Here is a 25,411-nt window from a genome sequence, read left to right as displayed (position 1 = left end):
GTTAAAATCTAAAAATGTGGGGTTTAGTAACTTCAAAGACGTTTTAAGTGTCAAGGCAAGTGGCAAATAGGTAACCTGCTAACCTTTCAGAGTTGTCTCAACTTAGCAATCTTCTTATAGGGAAGATTCGAAGGATGCAGAGTAAGAGACATCTTCCCAAAAAACACAGACTGTTCAAGCTCCACACCTACCCCCTCCTTCTCAATATATTTGTAAAACTGAAAGATACATCAGCACTTTAATATCAATATTAAGCTACTTCACATAAGGAACCCAGAAAGAGTTCTGCACAGTAAAAGAAAAATCTTACCATTTCATTTCTTTTTTGTGCTGTATTCAATTTGGACTCATTCTTTGAAGAAAGGAAGAACCTGAGCTGTGAATAGGCTTCAGGCTTGTATTAAGACAGGCTGATACTGCTTCTGGGGAAGCATGTAGGGGGAAGACTGACAATAGGAAGTATGATGTAGGTTACAATATTTGAGTTACAGCTGAAAACTTGTGTGCTGAACTTAAAGTATGGCTAATCTTGATTTGATTAGCATATAGAAATGGTCCAGGAAGTAGGAATCTGTGGAAAAACTGCAAGACCTCTTGTCAGAGTTTCTAAAGGGCAAATAGGAATTGTTGTCTTGTGAGGAAGTTACTAAGAGGTAATTAAATGTATACATTCAGACCAGATCAGCTTCTCTATCTCCTTGCCTGTATGTGGGCTCTACATACCTTTGTAGACACAAAGTAGTGTTCCACATTTTCATTTCTTTTCATCACAGTTTCTGTAGAAAGTGTATATACATTTATATTGATTTTCTTTTTTAATTCTAGCTTATCCTACTGAAGTAGGTTCATATGCCAGTATTAAAAGCAAATATGTAAACAGGAGATAAAAATTTAAGTCCAAAACCTTACATGTTTGAGCCTTTGTCTTAGTAAATTTGACTCCAGTGCTGCTCTATTACAGTAAAGTTTAGATTGTGACAGTCCTTAGTCAACTTGAGACCATATTGAGCTCAACATCCAGAGTTCCATTGCAATAAGTGTGTTTTACCTCCAGTATTTTACCATCAGCCTTTTTCAGAGTGCCAATGGCTTCTCTGTTGGAGTGCACAGCTATATCATAAGTCTTGTGTATGCTCTGAATAAATCTTCAGTGAAATTTCTCAGTTTTAAATGAGGGAGAAATTTCATAATCAAAGGCACCTGTTTAAAAAAAGAAACAAAGCCAAACACTCACACAAAACCCCAAGCAAGCAGGAAAAGATTCAAGCCAAACATCAAACCAGCCAAGCAGGAACAACAACAGAACCCCCAAACCAAACCCAAACAACCAAAACACCAAAAAAACCCACAAACAACAAAATCTCCAAACACCAAGCCTGCTACAGAAAAGAATGACAGAAGGCTGGGCTGTTTCCTTGTGTGAATAAAAGATCTGCAAGATCAGACAGTTGAAATCAATAATAAAGATTTCTCTTTATCATACTGTTACCTGCAAAGTTCATTTTATCACAACTTGCCAATACTTCATAGCTTTTATTTTTTTTTATAGATGTCTCAGAGCATGTCATCAGTTTCCTCAAGACATTCAGAAAAAATAGCAATTAGAGAGTAAGTACTTGTGAGTTGTCACATAAACAGATGAATGTGCTTCCAATAATCAGAGTGTAGTTAAAGAATGTCACAGTTCTTGCTCTGTGGTGAGAAGATACAGTTCTTGCCTGTAGTTTAGCTGTTGGTTATTGAACCATCCCTGTCTGTTGGGCATAAGGAAAATTTTGTAAACCCTTTTATTAAGCAGAAAAAGGGCTTCCTGAATTCTGTGTGTTGCTGGCTTTCCTGAATTCTGTGACTTAATTTGCATTGTTTGTAAGGATAATGCCCTGTGGGATTTCTGGAATCAGAATGGCTTAGGTTGAAAGGGGCTTCAGAGATCATCTGCTCCCACCTCCCTGCCATGGGAGGGACACCTTCCACTAGCCTGGTTTGCTCAAGGCCTTATCCAGCCTGGCCTTGGACACCTCCAGGAGGGGGCATGCATGACCTCCCTGGGTAACCTGTTCCAGTGTCTCAACCAACCTCACAATAAAGAATTTCCTCCTAATCTCCTAATCTTTTCTCCTCAAGTTTCAATCCATTCTGTCTCATCCTATCACTACAAGCCCTTGTAGAAATTCCCTTTATGGCTTTCTTATAGTCTTCAGGTACTAGAAGGCTGTTCTAAGGTCTCCCCAGAGGCTTCTTTTCTCCAGGCTAAACAGCCCCAATATTTTAAAGCAAACCCTTCAGTTCTTTTGAAAAAAATCATTGTAGCTGATGATTGTAGAAGAACATTTCAAAAACTAAGGGAGAGTGTTTTGTTGACTTCAGAAAATATCTATAAGATACATAAGTTGGCTTAACAAGGAGGAATGTCTGTGCTGTGCTTCAGCTGCAGTCTCAGTCTGTGCAGTACTAGGAAATCTAGTTTTGTTGGGCGTTATAGTTAAGTTCCTTGATTTTTTTTGTTTTGTTTTGATTTTTTTTTAAACTTATTTTTTTCCCCCTAGTTTCCAGGTTGGAGATTTGGTTCTCATCATCTTGGACGAGAGGCATGACAACTATGTATTGTTTACTGTTAGTCCAACCTTGTATTTCTTGCACTCAGAATCTCTTGCTGCACTGGATCTCAAACCAGGTGAGTGTGGTAAGTGTCAAATTACTTCCAATTATTATCTCTTCCTACAACTAACGCTCCTAACTTACTAACAGTTAGTAATTGATTTTATAAATATGTGACCGCTATGAGAAGCAAGAAATAGAGAGCTGTCAGCTATCTTTGTAGTTTTTGCTACAAAGCTGCTCTGAAAGCTTTTTTGTGCCCAGTGTTGCTCCTCTATCCTGTCAGTTTATTATTGAGTTTTTCCTCTTTTCTCCTTTCTGAACAGCCTGCAGCCAAAGTTAGCAGATCTCTAGGGTATTAAAATTAATAGTTATGAGTAATGAGTGTCCATCATCAATACAAAAAAACAGTTGTTTCAGTAAGGACAATAAGAGTAACTGACTACAGATAACTTTCTGTCCTTTGAAATACTTCAGTAGATTCTCACCTTAAACAAGACTAAGAAGTCAAACTTGCTTGACAAGAATAGTTTTGAATCATTAAATGAATTTCAGCTTTGATTTGCTTTGTCTTCCTTGGATGTTGACTTTGAAACCAAAATTAAAATGGAAAAATCAGATTTCTGCTCTGAGAAAACCAGTGACCTCTCTTGACATCTGAACTTACTCAGTTTTGGTAATTTACTAAAAAAGGGGTTTTGAATGAATTTCTGCTTTCAGTGAAATCACATTATAACAAAAAAAATCTTTAACCATATTCAATATAATATCCTGTTACCTGTAGCTGGTTGTCTAAAATAATAATTATGTTGTCTTTTTAGCTTCAGGTGCATCTAGGAGACCTTGGGTGCTAGGAAAAGTGATGGAAAAGGAATATTGCCAGGCAAAAAAGGTAAGGAAATGCTAATGGAAAAATCATCTGATAAAATTATTAGAGAAGAAAATCAGACTTCATGTTTGTAGAAAATGTGAAAAATGCTCTCTACATAATAAATGAGGTGAAAATTGTCCTAGATTCTGCTCTTCCTGCTCTGCCTTTTAGTCAGGGAATTGCAAGAGAAGGGGAAATAGAAAGAAAAGAGCAAGAGATGGGTGGCTTGGGTAGTTATGTCTAGAACCTTGTCAGACTCTGAAGGATCTTGTGAATGCTGAGGAGCAGGAATCAGTTTCTGCTTAAAAATACAAAAATCAGAGGAATACTCTCACGTTTCTGGTGTCATTTGCTATTTTGTTGTTGTTTTGTAGGCACAAAACAGATTTAAAGTTCCTTTGGGTACAAAATTCTACAGAGTGAAAGCAGTACCATGGAACAAGAAAGTATAACCCAAGAAAGCTTCAGTTGACTGTCTCCATTCTTTTTTTTGATTGTCCTTCAGTGCTCGTTCATCGCTCCGGACACCAGGCCATCTTTTTATACCGAGGTTGTGTGACAAGATACGTCATTGATGTACTGCTTTTACTTTTTAACAGGTCACATTTTAGAAACCAGAACTTCATCAGAAAAAAAAAAAACTGTTGCAATTTTTTTACCCAGGTAACTTTAGGAGTGTGGACCAAATGAGTTCATTTTCTCAAAGGGCAACCACATGAAACATGGTTTGTTAGCCATGTCAATTGCCTGCTAAATATACATTAGCTTGTATTTAGATGTTAAATGTTAGCTACCATTATTACCAGCATATGTCCTTTTGTGAAATCATTATCAAAGTACTTGCACTCTTTAACAGATTCTTTATATGTGTAAAATTCATCAACTATTTAAAGGGGAGTGTTCATTGCATGCAGATAATCATATAATTTTTCTTCGACATGAGTTTGCCTCAGTAGATGAATAAAAACAAAATAACTACTGCAACTTGTTTCATTACATGAAAATGCTCTTTAATGCTGAAACAGAAGACCCTCGTCATTTTATAGGCTGATTTTGAAAATCAGTCCCAGTTAGATCTGCAATCTTCAGAAGCACTTTTGATGGATTGATGACACAGATTCTGAAGGGAAGGCACCTGTGCCGTTTGTTCCAAGTGAAGCACTTGTTCTTCCCAACCAAACAGAGATCTTGTATTAATCTATTTAGGAAAATCATATTGATGAAATTGTGTTTCATGGTTGAGTTTCAGGAAAAAACTCATTGTACATTAACCATACCAGAGTCATTTAAGTAACAGATTATTGTAATTGTAAAAGACATGTAGAATTTTAAAACAATAAAGATTTGAAACTGTATGTGTTGGAAGTATTTGTGTGCCTTTTAAATACCAGCTATAATATTTATTTCATTTTAATCTGTTGCAGCTTCTGTCTGGTTCCTCCAGAAGTTTCATCACATAGAAATATCTTAAATTTCCTGCAAGAGGCATTATTATTCAACAACATTCAGGAATTGCAAGGATTACCTTAGTAAAATAAAAAAAAAACTTAGATAAAGAAATTAAGACAGAAACTAATTTGTCAGGCTATTAAATGGACAGATGACATTTTTCATAATGGTTATACTGGCTACATTTTAAAAATGTAGTCTAATTTATTTTTTTAATAGCAATATAAAAATATGTACTGTACATGTGTAGCCAATATAAAGTTCTGGATTCAGCTATGTGCTTATGTCTAGGATTTAATCCATAGAGTTGCTCAACTGTGATGTACATTCAGAAGGTGTGGAGTGGAGGAGGAAAAGAGGCAAAGAAGTGATCACATGCATATGTTTGTGCTTCTGCCCATATGTTGCAAATAATATTCCTCCAGGCTAAGCAGTCCACTTGGATACCCAGAAACTTCTGTATGCTTTATTTAACATTTTGTTCCATAACAATTTTAAGTTAAAATTTTTATGAAATGCATGGGCTTGTAATTGTATCACACCTTTGATGAAATAAATGTAAGACAGTTGATCTCTGGAAAGCAGAATGTCAAGTTGTGTTCTTGCCTGGTGCTTGCATTTGCTAGTTGATGGATTGGCTTCTTAAGTCACTTAGCAAAAAATGTGTCTTGTTCTTCAAGAACAATGTGACCGTAGTTGAGTACTGCCCAGTGTCAAGTATGTCAGTGATGTACATCTTTAGAGCAGGTTTTAAGTATTCAAAAATACTCAGGATGATGCAATATTGCTTTGGCACTGCATTTTTGACCTTCACCTAAATGGGAGATCAGTTCAGTCCATGTGGTTTGGTGCAGTCTGGTTCCTTCATCCACAAGTGGTGTAAAAAGTTGCACACATAGCACAATCCATCCCTAAAATGTTGAGTTTTTGGAAGCCTCAATATCTTTTACCTCATTGAATAAACTTTCCCAGCCTCAGATAATCACCCTTCTGCTGTGAAATCACTTGTCCTTAAGGGAATAAATATCTCCCAGCAGCCACCAGGCTTTGCAAAGAGGTACAGAGTCCTTCCATTTCTGGGAGGGCAGTTACTCCTTGAGTAGCCACAACAGCTCTTTGTGTCAAAGCGCAGTCCAGCACCACAACATGAGACCCCACTCTTCTGTTACTGAGTAGTTTGCTTCAAAGGTAAGTCAAAAGCCCCATGTCATTTTCTCCATGGAGAAAAGGATCTTTGTCAAGTTCTTCCAAGTTGGATAAAACTGCAGATGTGATGATGACCCTACAGGACTGTGCACCTACAAGCAGCACTGTTTTTGGGCATACAAAAAGTATTTTTCTGATGCTCTAAGTTCATTGAGCAGCAGGGCAGGCTACTGTGTGGATGATGTACCAGGAAGTACAGTGCAGGCTCTGGGATGGGAGTGGTGTCCTGAGCACAGAGGTGAGCCGAGTACAGAATTCCATGCTGAGAGCTCAAATAAATTGAGCTTTCTAGTCTCAGTTTATTGTTGCTTAAATTAAAATACATGTATTTAAGTTTTTGTGGACAGTAGCACTGATGATTTATGATGCTCTGAAAGTTGCCTTGGTTTTTAAGATTGAGAAAAGTGTGACTGACATTTATATAACTCAAACACAAGCAATACATGAAGGTGAACTTGTGAAGCACCTAAATAAACTGATTAAAATGAAGTACTGTAATGCAAACTATGAGGGAAGAAGTCTTTCCTTGATATCTGCCACTTAAAAGAACACCAGGATCTATCTGTTATTGTTACATGACATCATATATTTTTTTAAATATAAATAACCAGCAATGGCTTTGGTTTTTAGGAATATTTGTCATGTGTTTCATTTTATAATCTTTATGTATATTCAGAATGGAAATTCTGTCAAACAAACTCCTAACATATTCAGTAATGATTCTGAACAGTCATTGAAAAAAATGTAGTTTACATATTTTTTGTGTGTCACAGCCTTACTAGTTCTTGGAACTATGCTTGTTATGCACCACCTATGTGTTTCAGCCTGTTCCATGATAAAACTTTGTGTATAGCTATATTCAGAGGGGATGGGGGGAAGCTGGAGGCTAAACAATGATTTGAGGTTTCTCTAATTCTTCTGTGCAACTGCATGCTGGAAATTTAGGGATTACTAGAAAAGCCTCTTGTGCTGCTGCTAGTATCTGTTTATAAGTCTGGTTGTGGACAAAGGCATCTATATTTTTGTAGTGCAGAAAGAAACATGAATGGTAGAGAAAGATGATTGGAAGCAAATGTTATCCTGCAGACTTAGCACAAAAAGGATGTGGTAGTTCAGAAGGGAGGTTTTCTCCCTGTTTTTGGAAAGCTCTATGCATTTGAATACTCTTGAGAAGCACGTGGCTTTTAATTTTACACCCTGTAATACCTTATGTTGGTAGCTCTTGTGTATAAGTGAACTTTTGTAAACACAAATAATTTGCCAGAGGTATGATGTGTGCAGTTAAATATGCTTTTGGTGACCTTCTACCAATAGGCTGCCCAGAGATGATGTGGAGTCTCCTCCTCTGGAGACATTGAGAACCTGCCTGGACGCATTCCTGTGTGACCTACTCTAGGTGATGCTGCTCTGGCAGTGGGGTTGAACTTGACCTTTCAAGGTCCCTTCCAACCCCTAATGTTCTGTGATTCTGTGAAACTAAGGTCAGGATGCTGTCTGAAGCTTTTCCACTTTCCTTCCAAATGTGCTGCTGCAAGAGGTTAGGGATTCACGAGCCCCCTCAAAACTTCACTCCATTGCTGTGCCGGTTCCCACTCTTCCCAATCCCAAATATTCAGAGTTTCAACCACTTGGCAATTGTGGCATTTAGATACCTTCAATACACCTCCAGAAAGTCTCCACATTTTTAGCTCCTTAAAATAGATGACTGGTTTCTACAGGACCACGTCTGTCTCCATTGCATAACCTTCTTTGGGTTCTTTCCGAGAGATTATTTTTGTTAAGTCTATGAACACAGTTATTAGACAAATGGCAGAGCAATAGTAGCACTTCCATTTTGGCATGCCCAAGTTATTCCTTTTTAAACAAGTGTGTGATTATAGCATGAGTGGTTGATTTAGTGGTTGTTTTCGTTTAAAATCCATTCTAGAGGGGAAAAAAGGGGGAAAAAATAATAAAAAGAAAAAAAGCAATTAAATTCCAGTGCAGGGAAGGCCTATTATTAAATTTTTGAAGGCTTAAAATGGGTCTTGATGTTACTATTTCAAGTGTGTCCCAGGAACGCAGGAGTCTTTTTATAACATAAAATCTGTGGGTTCCTTCAATGAAAAAGTAAAAAGGCAAACAGTTGTTCTCACACCTTTTTTTCCCTTTTTTTAAAGGGAAGTATTGTCTTAAACCTATTGTAAAAGATACAGAATTAGATGCTTGCTTATTTTAAACTCAGAGTTTAAAAAAAAAATTAAAAATCAAGGTTCTCTTCTTGAAGCTGCATCAAATTAGCAGGATAGTTAAACATATTTTGGAGGTTTTAGATGCTGTGTGTGTTATTTGCTGGACCATAAAAGCAGTCGATAAATGTGATTCCAATGGAATCACTTGATGGCTTCATGTCTTACCCTTCAGCAAACAATCCTGACTAGAGCCTTAGCTTGGAGTGCTCTGCCTCTAACATATGTTTCTCTGTAGGTTATGCAGCATGAAGGCAGCATTGGAGTGTTGCTGTGTGCGTAGCTCTGACTGTGGGATGTTTTGGGTGTGCTTAATGTTAAGCTGATAATTCCCACCTCCTGGTTCTGTCTGACTTGAGATTAGTCTTTTCATTAGGCCAAATCCCTCTAGGCCTGCCTTTAAAAGTTGCATGTGTTGAAGACAGACATAAAAAAAAAAAAAAGAGTAATTTCCTGCAAGGCATTAGTTTGAGTAGCCTGTTTCCTCTCTTTCCCCTAAGTTCTCATTTTGATTTGTCAGTGAACATCTCTTCTGCTTTTAAAAATTAATTTTAAGGGAAGCATGGAGCTCTACAGGCTACAGTACTGCTTTGGAAGAAGCAAAACCTGCACATGTTGGAGAAAAAACAGTTGTAAAACAAAGCATGAAGGGAGAGCCCTAGCTAATGGAGAAAGTAACTCGATGGCTGTTAGACTAGAGGAGGCTTTCTTAAAGATAAGTAACTATTTGACTATCCTGTAGTTCCACTTTTTGTAATAGGTGTTATTCATAATTCCACTCACTTCTCTGTAGTGTTTTGGTAGATGAGATTAAGAAGCTGAGTTGCTTCTCCAGGCCTATGTCTCACATAGACTAAGCCTTCTAATCTGCAGCTGTTCTGCATCTTTCTCCCATTTCTGATTTGTTTGTTTTTTCTCCTTTTTCTTTTGGCCTGTAGCAGGGGGGAAGGGGTAGAGGCTTTTCTGCTAGGGAAAGCAGAGGCAGCTGGGTGGACATCCATGAGGACACCAGACCTTTTTTTTTTTTTTTTTTTTCTTTTGGTGCTTTAAAACTCTGAATATCACAGCCACAACAGAAGTTATAAAACTAAAAAAGCACCTGTTGTTGCTTTGAAATTATTTTTTTCCCTCCAAATTAGGAAAAAGTTGTGACGGGAAATATGAGCCAAAAGAGAACTAATGGAATTGCCTTGGAATTTTTTTTTCATTATTCATGAGAAGCCTTATCTTTACTAAGAATGGTTTCTATTAATGTCTTGCTGAGATGAACCTTTGACTCCTCTAACATCTGCAATGCCATGGACAAGGTAGTCTATTAACAGATGTGGAGTCTTCTGTAGGAGTTCAAGCAGTCCTAGATAGGAAACACACTGTGGGAGATGCTGGAGAATCATGCAGTGGCCAGCTTCATCAGAAAAAAATTGTTGGAGCTTTCCCTCAACATCTTTAAAATAATAACAAGAGCCAACAACCATCTACAAAGCAATATGTGCCAAAATACAAATACACTTTGTGAGAGAGAGGCTACCTTCTGGGATGGTATTGAAGGAGTATAAAATTACAGGTATGTTTTTCATCTTGTAGAAGTTAAAGCTCTTAATATCTGTTCTACTTCAATCTAAATCTAATCTCACTTAAAATTCTTTTTCACAGGTTTATGCTGACTGTGTCCTTCGAAATTATTCTGCACCTCTGATGTTTGGTGTGGGGGGGGAAGTTATTCAAAAGAAGGGACAAAGGAGGGGAAAATAAAGAAGCTGATGCTAGTTTATCTTGGGAAAACTGAAATAATCATGTTACAAGTCTCCTGGCATTGTGCTGGGAGGCTAAGCAAATGTACATTCATTATAATAAGCTTGAACATCTAGGTAACTATTTTGGGAGCTGGCCCTTTCGAGTGGTTTTCCACTACAAGCTAATTAGATGAAAAGAAAGCAAAAGCATCCATTGAGCTGTGACCTTCAGCTAGCAAGTATGTTCTTAGAGTAATTTTCATTTTCTTGTACCTATGTTGCTGGCTGTTCTTAATGTTGTTTAGGTTCCCAGGTGCTTAGCTTGCAACCAAGTCATGTGGAGAACCTGGGTCCCACTGACAAATCTTGCTTCTGTACCCCACACTGCTGTCTTGTTTGCAGTGAAGCTCTGTGATGGGTTTGTCTCTGCTAACTGACAGCTGCTGTTTGAAAGCTGCAGAGATGAAGGTCAGGCTGGTTTCCGAGAGCAAGATTTTGGTTTGCTCAGAAAAAACAATGTGATAATGTTTAAAATTATATAAAGAGTGTTTCCTGCAGCCTCTGAAGGCCTTAGCAAGGGGGGGAACATAAAAGGAGTCAAACTAATCAGGGCAGTAACAATTAATGATGAGTATTGCCGCTTACACTTTTAGCAGTCATGTAGACGTAATGGGTTTTATACATCCTTAAAAATATTTGCTGCTGTTTGCTCAGTAAACCCAAAACTAATTTAATTTTGACTTTTCAGACTTTTTCAAAACAGTGTTTGATAGACTCTTCAGGCTGGCCTTGAAGTGTGATGGACTTGTTGGGTTTCTTGGATTTTTGCTGTTGTTGTTGCTTGGCTGGCTTTTCCCCAACTTGTTTTGAAGCCACTTTTAGCCTTTTGCTCTTTCTCTGATCTGGGTTTGTTGAATATAACGATTACCAAAACATTTTGATGGTAAAGGTTATATCAAAAATCCATTCAAACACAAGCAATCTCCCTCTGACAGCTGCTCCTGGGGGCAGAGGCCCCTGGGTAGCAAATGAACAGCAAGGCTTCCCACCCCTTAGGATGTGTGCCTAAGCAGGAACATTATGTCAGTGCTGGAAGGAATGAGTGCTATACTTTGTGAGCCTCTCTTGTGAACAAGAGGTGCTGTACTTTGTGAGCATCTCTTCAGCTGCTCCAGCTGTCAGATGTGGAGAGATCTACAAGCAGGTTTTGTCTCCCATCACACTTGCACTGTGGGAGGTGGAAAACATCCAGCAGTCTGAAGGGTTCTCAAGAGTCATGAAAGATAATAAACATGCCCAAAAAAACCCCCACAAAAGTCCTTCTAGGTATTAATCCAGCCAGAGAATTTGTCAACGGGGTAGCAACAACCCTATTTAGCAAGGTATAAACTTCCCTTTTTCCTAAACATCCCAGGCATTATGGAATTTGCAACTTAAACAGCTGAGAGGAGCAGAGTGCAGCTGAAGTATCTGAGGAACTGCATTGCATAGACAAGTAGGGTCATAACTTATTAAAACATTTGCAAAACACATTCCAGTGAGACGAAGTTAGACAGCGAGAGCATCTTCCCACGTAAGAAAGGCATCGTGGAGCAGAAGAGGTAATCATGGAAATGGGCTGCCCAGGCACATTCCTTGGATGGCTGAGCTCATTTTTGATCTCTCTGAGCTCCTTGTTGTTGGCTTGTAGGGCAAATTCAATTGGTTTTGCAGTGGAAGTGATGCTGCCGCTTACGTAAGAAGTTTTTCCTTCCCACGTCCCACCGTGCTGCTGAGCGGGGTGTGATTGTAGGCTGCCTCTCAGGCATGTGCTTGGGGCAGAAATAGAGTTGTGTGCAACTTCTCCTGAAAACCTTGCATATAAATAGTGCAGGTGGGGCAGATGAACTCAGTCGTCCTCCAGCAGGAGCAGAGCCAGGGATTTCCAGTTCATGCACAGAGCTCCTTGGCTGCTTCTGTGTTCCATTCAACATGCAACTAGTGCAGCTACATGATCATGACAGTTTCCCCTCCAATTCCTGTTAGCTACTGCACTTTGAGTTGTGCCCAGGGGAGGTTTAGGTTGGACATGAAGAACAGTTTCTTCTCAGGAAGGTTTGTCAAGCCTTGGAATGGGCTGACCAGGGCAGTAAGGTACTCTTCATCGCTGGAGGGATTTAAAAGCTGTATAGACGTAGTGCTGAGGGATGTGGTTTAGTGGTGACCTTGCAGTGCTGGGTTAACATTTGGACTTGATAATCTTAAAGGTCTCTTCCAAACTAAACAATTCTATTATTCTCTACAGAAGAGGCAAATTAGGTGGGAAGCTCCCACCCTATCCCTAGGAAAACTGCAGTTGCATGCAGGGAAGTGCTCACCCTGCACCTTTAACAGCAAAGGTAGTGTTAATAGTGATGCAAAACCGTGTCCTGTTGATGAAGATGCACATGGCAAGTTCTCTCTGCAGTGTGTAAAAAGCAAAACGGATCCAAAATTTCCAAGAAGTGAGCTGGAATCACGACCCATCCCTTTAGAAAGCTGCAGGCACAGTTCTGAGGGCAACAAGCATGTTAAGGAGTGTTTTATTTGTTGTGTGTCACAAAGTTGTTCTGAATATTAAATAATAACAACTTTTGTGCACAGGATCCATCTGTACTCTATGCTCCCCACTACTAACCATTTAAGAATGTACAGAAAACCAGCTGACCTCCTAACTGGAGAATCCAAGTGCATCATCACTTGAAAGCTTCTTTGAATGACGTTTGCACACAGTAATGAGCAAAATTGCAGATAGATCAATGCCTGCTGTAACTGAAAGTGAACAGGAAAGTGAAGATCCTCGTTGTCATTGGCCAGTTCCCTAAGACATGCAGATTTAGGATCAGTTATTCTTAAATCACCATCCATTCCTGCAAGGCTGAGCGCTGGCAAACATCATTAAGTGTACAAAATTTGTTTTTCTGGCTCTAAGGCTAAATGCTATTAGCCCAAATGAGCTATGGAGGTGATATGAGAAAGGCCCTGTAGAGTATTTATTCAGAATTCAGTTAAATACCTATGTGCCACTTGCTCTACAAAGAACATAAGGGAAAATATGACTAATGCATAAGAGCAAAGATTAGTTTACTTGTCAGTTCATGATCATGATATAGGTGGAATTTCCTCCCATAAAAACAGCATGACAAAGAGTTCATGAATATTTTCTCCAGTAGCTAATGTTTCCATTCCCAGAGGAGTGCTCTGAGCCCACAACCAAGAAAGACTGCTGCATCTGAGAGTCAAGAGAATGTCATCACAAAATATAAACTGTCTGCAAGAAACTTGCAGCTTTGATAGTTTTATCACAGCAGAGACAAGTGCATCACAGCTGTGAAGTGCATCATAGCACAGGCATGACCCACAGCTAGAAAAATCTTTGATGGCATCTGGATCTACTGGAAATGGCATAGGTCTGGGCTCTGCTGGGGGCAAGGAGAGTTTGTGGGTGGAGGGCAGAACTGTCTTTCTGGTTTGCTGTCTTTTTCAGGTGAAAGGTGCAGCTTTTATAGTGCTCGGAGTGTGAGGATGGATTTCCAGAGAATGGCATTTCACTGTGACATTCAAGCTTGTTCCTAAATGCAACAGATTAAACTATAGGTCAGTAAGTAACACCCAGGTGCAGCATATATACATTTTTGAATATGGCTGTGTCAGAGAAATTATTGTTTAATAACTCAAAAGCAGTTATCTCCTAGAGTAACAACCTCATAACTGAACATGAACTAGTTAAGTACAACCTGGCTTTGAGGTCTTGTGTGAAGAGTTTGTGTTGAGCAATATCAGGTGTTTAGAGCTGCTTTACCTTCTGCCAAAATGAAACCTGTGCATCATTTTGGTCATTCTCATGTACTTTTTTCAGCCTTTTGTCCCTTCTCCTTGAAAGTAGGAGGGATAGGTAAACCAAATTGAAAGGAATATTACCCAAATACAGGTAATAAATGCAGGTAATAAAAAAGGCAGTGCTGCAGCAGATCTGCAGAAGCCAACACAGAGGAGAAGGTGGCCTTAATTGTAAATGAAGGAGAATGGTCAGGCTGAAGTAGGAAAAATGCTCTTAAAAGGAGCTACTTAGCAGAATGAGGCAGAGATGGCATAGCTGGGGGAATATGTTCCAAAATGTGTTATGGGAGAAGGCCTGCAGCCTTCACAAGGTGAGAATTAGAAAACCAGCCAGTTTCTATAAAGGGACAAAATCCACAACCATCTAGAAATAGGCTTATGTTTGGCTGAGGGCTGTGACACCTTTTCCACAGAAGGAGTACAGAAATTCAGGAAGTTCTTATTATAGCTGTTGAACAAACCCAAATGGGCAGACACTACATTTTTTCCAAGTGCATGCAAGTTCTCATGGCAAGCAGCAAAGTTCTAAGAAAATGAGATAATTAACTTAAGGGCTCACAGACTCTAAGGAAGTCTTAAAGAGCATATTACTACATTCTTCTTGTTTATATTGTTTTAACATTTCTCCTTAAGAGGCAGCTGGCCTGTGTCTTCTGTTTAACGTGCAGTGTGGTCCAAAAAGCAGCCAAGATGTAGCTGGAGTGGGATGGTGAGAGCTGTCTTTCAGTGCCTGAAAGCATACTGGGGAAAGCAAGGAATCTCTGGGGTCTGTGCCTTACTGATGCTCTGGAATGTGGGACCAGCCCCTGCGTTGCTTTAGGGGGTGAATCCATGGTACCAAGTATGTACACACTGTGCAGTGCTTTGTTGCATGGGCAGTCATGCCCCTGGTGCTCCCTGATGTTGTTCCTGTTCAGGATTCCCAGATGTCTGTCATCCCATGCTGCTGAATATCTACTGAGAGGCTGCCATGGTGCCCAGGAAAGCATCTGGCTTTTAGAGAAAATGCCCTGAAAGCTCAGGAGTAAATTATCCCATTTTACAGGACAGATAATTCTGGCAAAATGCCTCCTTGGCCAAGCAAGGAGCTGTTTGATGAACTACCACAGATAGAAAGGGGAAATGGTGACAGGCTTCAGAGGTGGAGTATAAAAGCGTTTATTGGACTTGTAGATGTGGAATTGAGGAGATGAAAGCTCAGCTGGAGCTAAGAGTAGTAAGAGACATAAAGGAAGTACTTTACAAGTTTGCTCACAGAGAAAGTCAGAGAAAATGTGGGCTTCAAGGGGATGGTGGGGAAAAGCTGATGAAGGGATGACAGAGAAAGCAAAGAACTCAAAACTATTTTTTTCCCCCCTTTCTGCTCAGGAAAACCAACTCTGTCTTAGTTTGTGAAGAAAAGGCAGAGTCATTACTGACAGCAACAAGGGAAAGAGTATGGAATGTGGATGGAAAAGGTAAAAGGATGATCAGGGCAGCTTTAGGCTAGCTCCTGTTCCTGGAAAGATGACAGAATCACATAGTGGTGGGGATTGGAAGGGACCTCTGGAGATCATCTAGTTCAACCCCCTGGCCAGAGCAGGTACACCCAGAGCAGGTTGCCCAGGATGGCATCCCAGGGGGTTTTCAATGACATCAGAGATGAAGACTCCACAGCCTCTCTGGGCAGCCTGTTCCAGTGCTCTACCACCCTCAAAGTAAAGTTTACATACAACTTCCTATGTTCAAGGTTGTTCAACAGTTGCACTAATGACATTAATATGCATTAATATATTGTATAATATTATCTTGTTCAAAATCAAAGAATAAGAGTGGATTTAATTACATAAAATTAATGATCACTTGAGGGCTAAACCCTTTTTATTTTTTTTTATATTTAAGAAAGATGCTGCCATTTGCCCTCTTCAGCAGTAAGTATGATCTTGGTCCATCACAGTTTGTTCTGCTTTACAAACCCTGGGCACATGCCATGGAAATAAACTCAATTTATGGAATCTATATTGCTAAATCATCTACTGAGGAAAAGCAGAAACTAGCTCTAAATGCTTTTTCTGCATTTCCTAGCCTAAATATACAGACTGTTGTCTTCACTGAGCAACAACATCTGTTAGCTCTGGAAAAACAGATGTGTGAAGTATACTAGCAGTCAGAAAATATTTAAAAGGTGGAGATGAGCCTTCAGCAGCTCCAGAGGCAGTAAGGAAGCTGGAAGAGAAGGCAGATACAGTATGTGCTTGGAAACAGGGAGTGTGAAAGAGGAAAAAAGACATCATGGGAATTGTTTGATTTAGAATGATAAAGAGAAGCCCCAGGAAGAAAAGTACAGTGTTGTGAGGCTCTTGCTTTTTTTTTTTTTTTTTTTTTCTTTAATCACATTCCTTATTCATAACAGAGTTGATGACTTAGGAATCCTTTCCTAGTTCTGGATGTTGATTTATACTGACTCTCATGGGTTTGCTATCAAGGGGATGTTGGATCAGCTGAACAATGGCTGAGTATAATTCTTGGACCTGTTATAACAATTCGTAAGATGTAAGTCTGGCTCCAAGAGATCAAATAGAAGTTTTTTTTATTTGAGATCAAGACTTTGCCCTGTTTTTTTCATATTTTTTTTCACAGCTTGATCAGAGCAGAGGGGGGGAAAAAAGAGTACTGGCATGCTGGCTGTTTTGTAGTGGCATTAGAACTGAGAACTCCCAGCCCTTGTGATGTTTAAAATTATTTAGTTTGAAAGCCTTGAACCAGGCTTTATGTGTATATGTGAACTCAGACAAATAGATGTATTAAATATTCTAATTTCACAAGAGAAATAGTTCACCCTGCAAAAAATGGCTTCAGGCTTCTGCCCTTTTCAACCAAGTCCAGCATGAAAGAAGCAGAGCTGTGAAACAAGGATTAAATAGAAAAGTATGGTTCAGGTGACACATTTAAAACTTCTAAAAAGTTTTGTTCAGAATTCTATTTTCTCTGAATATTTATTTCCTAGTTTGCAGTGTTCAAAATTATGGACATTTGGGAATATTTTGGTAGTGCTTTTTCCTTGGGGAAAAGGAGTGAGGTCCTAAGAAGCATGGTCAGCAGATTGAGAGAGATGATTCTGCGGCTTTAATCTGTTCTGGTCAGGCCTCACCTGCAGTGCTGTGTCCAGGTCTGGAGCCCTCAACACAGGAAGGACATGGACCTGATGGAGAGGGTTCAGACGAGGGCCATGAAAATGATCAGGGGGCTGGAATACCTCTCCTAGGAGGACAGGCTGAGGGAACTGGGGTTGTTCAGCTTGGATAAGAGAAGGCTCTGGGGACAACTAATAGCAGCCTTCTAGTACCTGAAGGGGGCTAAAGAAGGCTGAAGAGGGACTGTTTGCAAAGGTCTGCAGTGGTAGGCTGAGGGGCAATGATTTGAAATAGGAGAAAAGGAGCTTTAGATTGGATGTTAGAAACAAGTTCTTTACCATGAGGGTAGTGGAACACTGGAACAGGTTGCCCAGGGAGGTGGTTGAGGTCCCATCCCTGAAGATATTCAAGGTCAGGCTTGACCAAGGTCTGAGCAACCTGATCTAGCTGAGCATGTCCCTGCTCACTGCAGAGGGGTTGGACTGGATGGCCTTTGGAGATCCTTTCCAACCCAAGCTGTTCTATGATTGCAACCTTCATGTAATGCACTGTGTCTTTGGGTGTCTCTGAAAGCATTTTAGTCCCAAGACTATAAGATGAGACAAGTCCAAGCAACAGTTGTTTTGTTTCTGGGCATCATGGAGGGGGGTTAGCAGAAAAGCTAAAAGTAAAACTGAGCAGGCATGTAGAAAATACCATCCTGGATTATGTCCAAACCACACCTAATCCCCTAGCATGTCTCCAGCAATGATTAGTGTCCTAATCTGCAGAGGAAAATGGGATTATGTTGGCCTTTGCTCCTCCACAGACATTTAAAAGCTTATTCTGAGTTGTAATCATTTGAAATTGGCTTAAATTCTGAAGGCTGTGGTTTCATGTCTCTTGCAGGGAATTGGTTGTAAAGAATTATGATTCTGTGGATGTTTGTGGCCACTCTCTCCTCAAGCAGTGGTGGCTTAGACCTCTCAGAGCTTTGCCTTTGTTGAGGTCAATAGAAACCCGAGAGTATGGTCTGTGAGACACCATTCAACAGGTGAACAGCCACTTTCTTCTGGGAGAAATACCACAAGTAAACCAGGGACATTGTAAACAAAACTGATTTTATGTGTTTGACATCATTGCTCAGAAAAGAAAAAATTCAAACGAAGTTTTTATTCAATTTTAGCTTCTCATGTTTGATTCTCTCTGGAGCATTTAGCTGATCTCTGTATGTTGCTGCAAAACTGAATTTATGTTGCTGGAATCATCACAATGAGTCATTAAAATAATTAAAATGAGTCAATGAAATGAGTCACCAAGTGAGAGAGAGTTACACCTGCAAGCAGCTCCTGTCCCTGTGTTATGCAATTGAATTTTTGATGGTGGGCTTAAAAAAAAAATGGTGGCTTTCACATTGAAGTGTTTATTAAGAGCTTATACTGCAATCTGAGTTGTAATATTTAGTGCTGCTGAATGAGCCTTTGTAATTGAATTAACTTGTTAGTCACAGAAAAGAGAATCTGCCACACAGAGCCTGGTGGCTTGGTAAGAATTGTTCCTTTGAAAAAGTTTTTCGTAAGTATATGCTTGGGCAGAAATTGTGCTGATACCAGGGTTAGCCTTCAAAAGTAGTCTGTTTTATAGAAATAGAGCCTGCTTTCCATGTTTGAGGGTATTTACACCTTTGGTTTTGTCCTGGTAAAGTTTTCACTTATGTCAATTAAAATGGTTTGATTTTTAGGGAAAAGGAAATGATACTTCATAGTGATATATACTACACATAGTTATATGATATCAGTGAAGCACTTGAGCTTTTTAAGAAGGAGGATTGCACATTATGGGTTTCAGTGTAGTGCATATCAGGCCTGTTTCTCACTGGTTTAGTTGGTACCTTTATTATTTAAAGAAAAAAAAACAACAACCAATTAGTATCCTTATTTATTATTTGTTAGGTGTTACTTGCCAAATACTGAAGACTGAAAAGTGTTTCAAAACTTCTTGTGACTGAAGTTACTTCACTCATTTTGAGGAGAAATTCAGTGAGTGGATTATTGTTCTTTTTAACGACTGTAAAATGCAATAATTCAAGCCTGAAACTGATAGACATGGTACCTAAATACTGACTTAATTTTTTTCCCTCATTCCAGATTTGTTGACCATTGTGCTTGATTGCAGGGAAACACTTTTGTTGCCCACCTTTCCAAAACCACCCATGAAAACTCTGTCCCTGTGTATTGTTAGAATTCTGGCAGGTTAGAGTAGAAGAGAAAGCTCAACTTGTTTTGCACACACTTTTTCTGGAGAAGAGGAGGCTCAGGGGAGACCTTATTGCTCTCCTCAACTACCTGAAGGGAGGTTGTAGCCAGGTGGGGGTTGGTCTCTTCTCCCAGGCAACCAGTGGCAGAACAAGAGGACACAGTCTCAAGCTGTGCCAGAGGAAGTTTAGACTAGAGGTGAGGAGAAAGTTCTTCACAGAGAGAGTGGTTGGCCATTGGAATGTGCTGCCCAGGGAAGTGGTGGAGTCACCATCCCTGGAGGTGTTCAAAAAAAGTTTGGATGTGGCACTTGGAGCCATGGTTTAGTTGTCAGGAGGTGTTAGGGATTAGGTAATAGGTTGGACTTGATGATCTCTGAGGTCTTTTCCAACCTGGTTGATTCTGTGATTTATGATTTTAATAGTTGCTTCCCAAATTTTCTTAGTACTGTGTGCTATGAAAAAGGCTTGTGAGGAAATATATTTCTAGCTGCTAGGTGATTAAGAAAAGGTTCAGAATAGTTTTCAGGAAGTACCAGTAAGAACAGATCCATAATTCAACAGCAGGTTAATAATTAAGTATAGATCCATTGGGACAGAATATTTTGATATAAACTTATTAATCTTATTAAAAATGTCATACTATCATTGGCATATCATTAATGTTTATGCAATTTTTTTATCACATTTTATTTTCTCTTTATTTCTGGACTAATGTTTCAGGTCTGCCTGCAATGAGCAACGTGCTGAAGATGAAGATGCCAGCTATAACAGATAGCATCAAAGGGTCAAAGGACATGCCAAAGGTAGGTGCTGCTTCCCAGCAGGGCTTAGGAAGATGGTGGCACCCAGTTATTTCAGCACTTTGTCTCAGGAGAAGGAAGAAGCAGCCTGCTGGATCAATATATTCTTTGTAAAGAGTTTGGGCTGTTTCATAAGCAGTGTGATATGATGGAGGAGGAAAGTCACACCTCTCCTCTGCCTGCCCAGTGTTTTTCCTTCAGTAGGCTTAAGAAGTTCACTGAAGGATTAAAGGATTTTAGCCTTTCCTACAGGTAGGTTGTCAAGGAGAAATTTATACCATGCAAGAAAATGTCTTTTCTAGACAGATTACACAAATTTGTTCCATAAGTCTGCTTCATAATCTGTCAGATCACAGAGAGGTACCAATCAGAACTGCCTTTTCTTCACTGATAAGCTTCTATTTTAAAAGTGATTTACAATTCCCAGACAGAAAATCAGAGCAAAAGAGCTGTAAAATTTATTATTGTGATCATATCACCTTTCTCTCTGGAATTGTGAGTGTTTAGTAAGTAAAAGAGAGAAAAATCCATCTTCTGTGGGTAGTACATCATCTACACAGTGATGGCAATCTTTCATTTCACTTTGGCTTGCATGAACAGGGAGTTACCATTTCTGTGGGAAAAAAACTCAAACCCTTTTCTCTTATAGTGACAGATATCTCATGTGGACCTTTCTAGAGCGAGCACTGTGCTCTTAGTCTGGGTTTTTTGGGGGTGTTTTGGGTCTTTCAGCGTAGAGAAGCATCTTGCAGATCTCTCATGTGGACCTTTCTAGAGAGAACACTGTGCTCTTAGTCTGGTTTTTGGGTGTTTTGGGTTTTTCAGCATTCAGAAGCATCTCACAGATATCTCACGTGGACCTTTGTAGAGAGAGCACTGTGCTCTTAGTCTGGTTTTTGGTGTTCTGGGTTTTTCAGCATACAGAAGCATTTTACAGATATCTCATGTTGTGATGGTTTGAAACTGTCTTTTTAATTTTTTCCTTGCAAAGTTCAGAACAGAGAAAGTGAAAGAGTGTAAATAAGTCACTATTGGGTGTAAGAAAGCAAAATACTGATTGTTCTAAACACTTCCATTGGATAGATAGAAATGTTTAAGAACTATTACTCAAAACAAAGTGGGCACTCTGCACATTCTGCGTTCTGCAGTGGGGGCAGTTGCTGGGCTGTCTGGCTGCTGTTTCTTCTTCTTTTCTGGCTGAAGATAACACACACTGACCTTGGCAGCTAAGTTAACAACTTTCTGCTCTAACTAACTCTGCTTTCTGTCCAGGGAAGTCTGGGGGGGAAGCTCCTGGGAGGGAGGCCCCTTTGGGGAGGGTCCCCTTTGGGGGGAAGCAAAGGGAGCTTGGTTGTGCTTTTCTGTTGATTGTATATATTTGTAAATGTTGTGAATTTTGTATATTTGTACATATTCATTGCATTTCATCGTAGATTGTAGATTCTGCTTTGTAAATACAGCTTTCATTTGCTTCCAGACTTGGCTAGCCTGGTTATTGTTGGTGGGGGGGGGAATTTCAGCTCACACTGACACACATGTGGACCTTTCTAGAGAGAGCACTGTGCTCTTAGTCTGGTTTTCGGTGTTTTGGGTTTTTCACCATAGAGAAGCATCTTGCAGATATCTCTTGTGGACCTTTCTAGAGAGAGCACTGTGCTCTTAGTCTGGGTTTTTTGGGGGTGTTTTGGGTTTTTCAGCATACAGAAGCATCTTACAGATATCTCATGTGGACCTTTCTAGAGAGAGCACTGTGCTCTTAGTCTGGTTTTTTGGGTGTTTTGGGTTTTTCAGCATACAGAAGCATGGAGGTTTGGTCACTAAGCAATGACTCTTTTTCTTTACATCTGTTTGTTACACAACATACTGTTTGTAGAGGGACCTGGACTGAAAGAGTTGTGCTTGGAACTGACATTTAGTAGTTTGAACAGAAGAATGGAAAAGGAAGGGGATTTTAAGACATCTAATTTTCAGATGAACCCTGTCTGCATGCCTCTTCATGAAGCTAAACTAGGGTACAGCAACACTAAGCAGAGCCCCAGATCTGTGCAAATGCTGATACTTTTAGAATAAAATTCCCCTCTTCCCCTAACTGCTGGTGGCAGAGTATTTCAAGTAAACACATCCTCCAAGGAATAATGCCTCCAGCTGACTTCTCTGCCTTGCTTTATCTTGGCTTTCAAGTTAAATAACACAAGATGAAAATCAAGAGTAGCTTTCTTCCTGTTCCTTTCTCAGTCTGAATGTTTCAAAAGTCTTAAGGGAAATTCTCCAAGGACTCTAATAGCCAATTTCAGTAATGTAGCAATGTTATAGATTCTTGGCTTTTCTGAAAGGTGGACCATGATTTAAGAGACAAGGGTTTTTTTGGTTTTTTTTTTTTTGTTGTTTTTGTTTTTGTTTTTGTTTTTTTTTTTTATTTGCCTTAGTCTTCTATTAAGGAGTTTCTGCCTTCCTGGAAAAAATGCTTATTTCTATCATTGATTGATGTCTTCAGTGAATCACAGTTTAAAACCTGGTTCAAGGGTTAGGTAATCCTTAGTGATATGATTTAATATTTCCAGACAATAACTTTTGTCTTTAAAATTTTAAATAACAATGTATTTCAGGAGATGATGCAGGCTTTGTTGTTATACCAGCTGTAAACAGAGACAAGCCTGGAGTAATGGTCAGGACAATTCTCTTGCAGAATTCAAAAAATACAACAGCAGAAATCTTCTCCTGGGCTCTGACTATGCCATTGAGCCTCAGAAAACAAATAACTACCACAGTCACTCATTTTCCCCAGAGATGGGTGTTACTTGAGGAAAGGGAAGGTTTGAGGAAGATTTGATAACAGTCTTCTATTATATTAAAGGTAAACATGGAAGAAGCAGCACACTCACACTGTTTGAAGTAGGGCTAGGAATAGTAGGCTTAAGTTATCATAAGTGACAATAATTTATGTGGGAAGAAAACTTCCTTATAGTATTTACAGAGATGGGGGAGTCTCTTTCCAGTGTAGGCTTTTCAGAACAGACTGGGCAAACACCTGTTAGAAATGCCTGTGGTGTGTTTTGGAGCAGGGTGAGAGACTAAATATGATGTGATAATCATGTCCAGCCCTAGGAGTAACTCTGATCTCCTCTAAAGGCAGACAATGGAGAGCACAATTCCCATGATGCCAGTCCTTGACCATCACCCCAAATAGAAGGTAAGTGGGGGGTGGGGGGGGGGGAGTAGCAGTATGACCTGCAATGAAGGATGATGAAGAATGCAGTGCCATTTCTCTGTTGTGCCTGCAAGGTGTAAGTTCACTCTGCTTTCATATTTGCTAATGGAAGAGGAAGCATTTACTAGCTGCAGGCTACATTCAGAGGAGATACTGACACAATTCCCTTCTCACTGTGTGATTCCTGCAGGCACCAGGCACTGAGAGCTCAGCTATGGCTCTGGGCTTGCAGCATTACCACTTAGCCTAAGCATACAAGAACCACACAACTGCACTTAGAGAAAGTCTCTCACCTGAGGCTCTCAGGGTGCTACTCTGCCACACTTTGAAGCTGAAGAAAATAGGTCACAGAGTAGCTGAGTGGCCGTTCAAGGTCACAGAAAAGTAGTCTGGTACTCAGAGCTCCTTGTCAGCCTTCAGTAAAACACAGGAGTTTGCTCAGTAGTTGTTAGCTGAATGAAACATGCACTTGTCCCTGCTGCTGAATGGACAGCCACTGTGTTCCCAAGACACCCTCAAACAATGAACAACTTAGTGAATTAAATTAGAAACCTCATGAGGATGAGCTCAGCAATGAGGCAAAGTAATCAAACCCAGTGGACTTGTACAGATTTGATGCAAAGAAGATTTTGGTTCATTCAGACCATTTTTTTCCATGATGGCAGGTGGAGAATTGTCCATGAGTTCTGTTCTACTTTTGATTCTATTAATGACACCAGATTAATGAAGCTGAACAAATGTCCATACTCTTTTCAAAGACAAGTCTAAGCTTTGTCTCCTGAAACAAAGAGATTAAAGAAGGATTCTGAACACTCCATAGCTGCTTGAATAATTTCCATCTCCTTTTGCTCAAGTGAGCATCTTTTTTCTTTTATTTTTCTTTTTGGTATTTCAGTTGTCAGATCAGTGCAAACCTGCTTTCCAACCTGAAATGTGTTCAACTGTTACAGCATGTCAGGGATCCTGTTGGCTGAAATGTTGTAGGAATGAATCAAGCCAGACACTCAGTTCAAACCAAGTAATAGTATTAAAGAAAATGGTCATATACTAAGATTTTTCAATATATGTTTAAACAAACCAGCCATGGAACCACAGAAAAGTCAGAGAGAATAGTCAGCTTTATTTTGCTAAGTACTGATTACAACAGAGTGATTTTGCTGTAATTTGGAGTGATTAAATTTGTGCATAAATGTTTCAGAACCAGGCTTCTCCCCTTGTATTATCCATTAGTCCCTCACTGCCTTGTTCCATATCCACTTGAGTAATTTAACTCTGGTGAACTCCATCCAGTAAAAAATATCTCTGCCAACCACAAGGGGTAACTGCAGAGAAGACCTGCCACAGGCCCCTTTAGAAAGGTGTCAAGAGATGTGAATCAGAGGGAACAAGAGAGTTGTGGAGGTTCTTTTCCCATCATCTCCTTCCAGAAATAAGGAGTGTCTGGCTTGAATGTCTTCTTGATTGGACAGAGTTCAAAAGGAAGTGGATCAGGGATGTTGTGTCTCAGATGGAATACACATATTGCCTACTAGGGAACTACTTTTTCTCCCAACATCCTATTTAGGACATTTGGCTTCCTAAGTGAATGTTGATATGTGAGCCATGTAAAACATTTTCTTTTCCCATCAAGTTGTATATCACTATGGCCTGTGTCTGTACCACTACTGTTCTGACCACCTTTTATCTCTTTGCAGTGGTACATGCTCCTAGCAACTTGGCTAACTCTGGCTGTAGTCATTTCACAATTTAGAGCTGGTGATCAATTTTTCTCAGCTGAGAATCTTACCTTGGTAGTTTGCACTTTATTGCACTTATCCTTTTTAAACTTTGTAGGTTAGAAGGAGTCAAGGCCAGTAAGAAGCATCTGGATCAGAAAACAGACAAAACAGCAACTTGCTGAAGATTTGCTTGTCTGTTCCATTGCTTTCATGCTGATAGCACAGCAATCCTAGCTGATTTCTGATTTGTTCATAGGAACTGAAAGGAGACATTTTGAATCTGTCTCATACAACAGCTGAGGGGAATTTTTGCATCACCAGTGACACAACCCCCTTTATTCAGCTAATTCTCCCTTCTCAACTCTCAAAGCATCTTGCCCATCAACTCTTCTT

The 25,411-nt window shown here is 39.7% G+C and overlaps 1 protein-coding gene across 2 annotated transcripts in view; it reads left to right on the top strand.

The window, feature by feature from the left end:
• RB1CC1 (RB1 inducible coiled-coil 1) overlaps nt 1-4,973 on the top strand; it is a 39,556-nt gene extending 34,583 nt beyond the window's left edge. Inside the window, exons 20-23 of one of the 2 annotated variants that reach the window (XM_054394603.1) lie at nt 1,550-1,608; nt 2,547-2,674; nt 3,420-3,490; nt 3,844-4,973. In XM_054394603.1, coding sequence (XP_054250578.1) covers nt 1,550-1,608; nt 2,547-2,674; nt 3,420-3,490; nt 3,844-3,921 — 336 coding nt within the window. In that variant the 3' untranslated portion in view covers nt 3,922-4,973. Of the gene's footprint in view, nt 1-1,549; nt 1,609-2,546; nt 2,684-3,419; nt 3,491-3,843 lie in introns of both variants that reach the window. The other variant, XM_054394602.1, reaches the window with a different exon arrangement.
• Nucleotides 4,974-25,411: the final 20,438 nt, after the last annotated feature.

The sequence above is a fragment of the Indicator indicator genome, chromosome 31 (assembly GCF_027791375.1).
Source record: "Indicator indicator isolate 239-I01 chromosome 31, UM_Iind_1.1, whole genome shotgun sequence".
Classification (NCBI taxonomy): domain Eukaryota; kingdom Metazoa; phylum Chordata; class Aves; order Piciformes; family Indicatoridae; genus Indicator; species Indicator indicator.
Note: the sequence above shows the minus strand (reverse complement) of the source record. Positions and strands in the feature narration are given on the sequence as shown.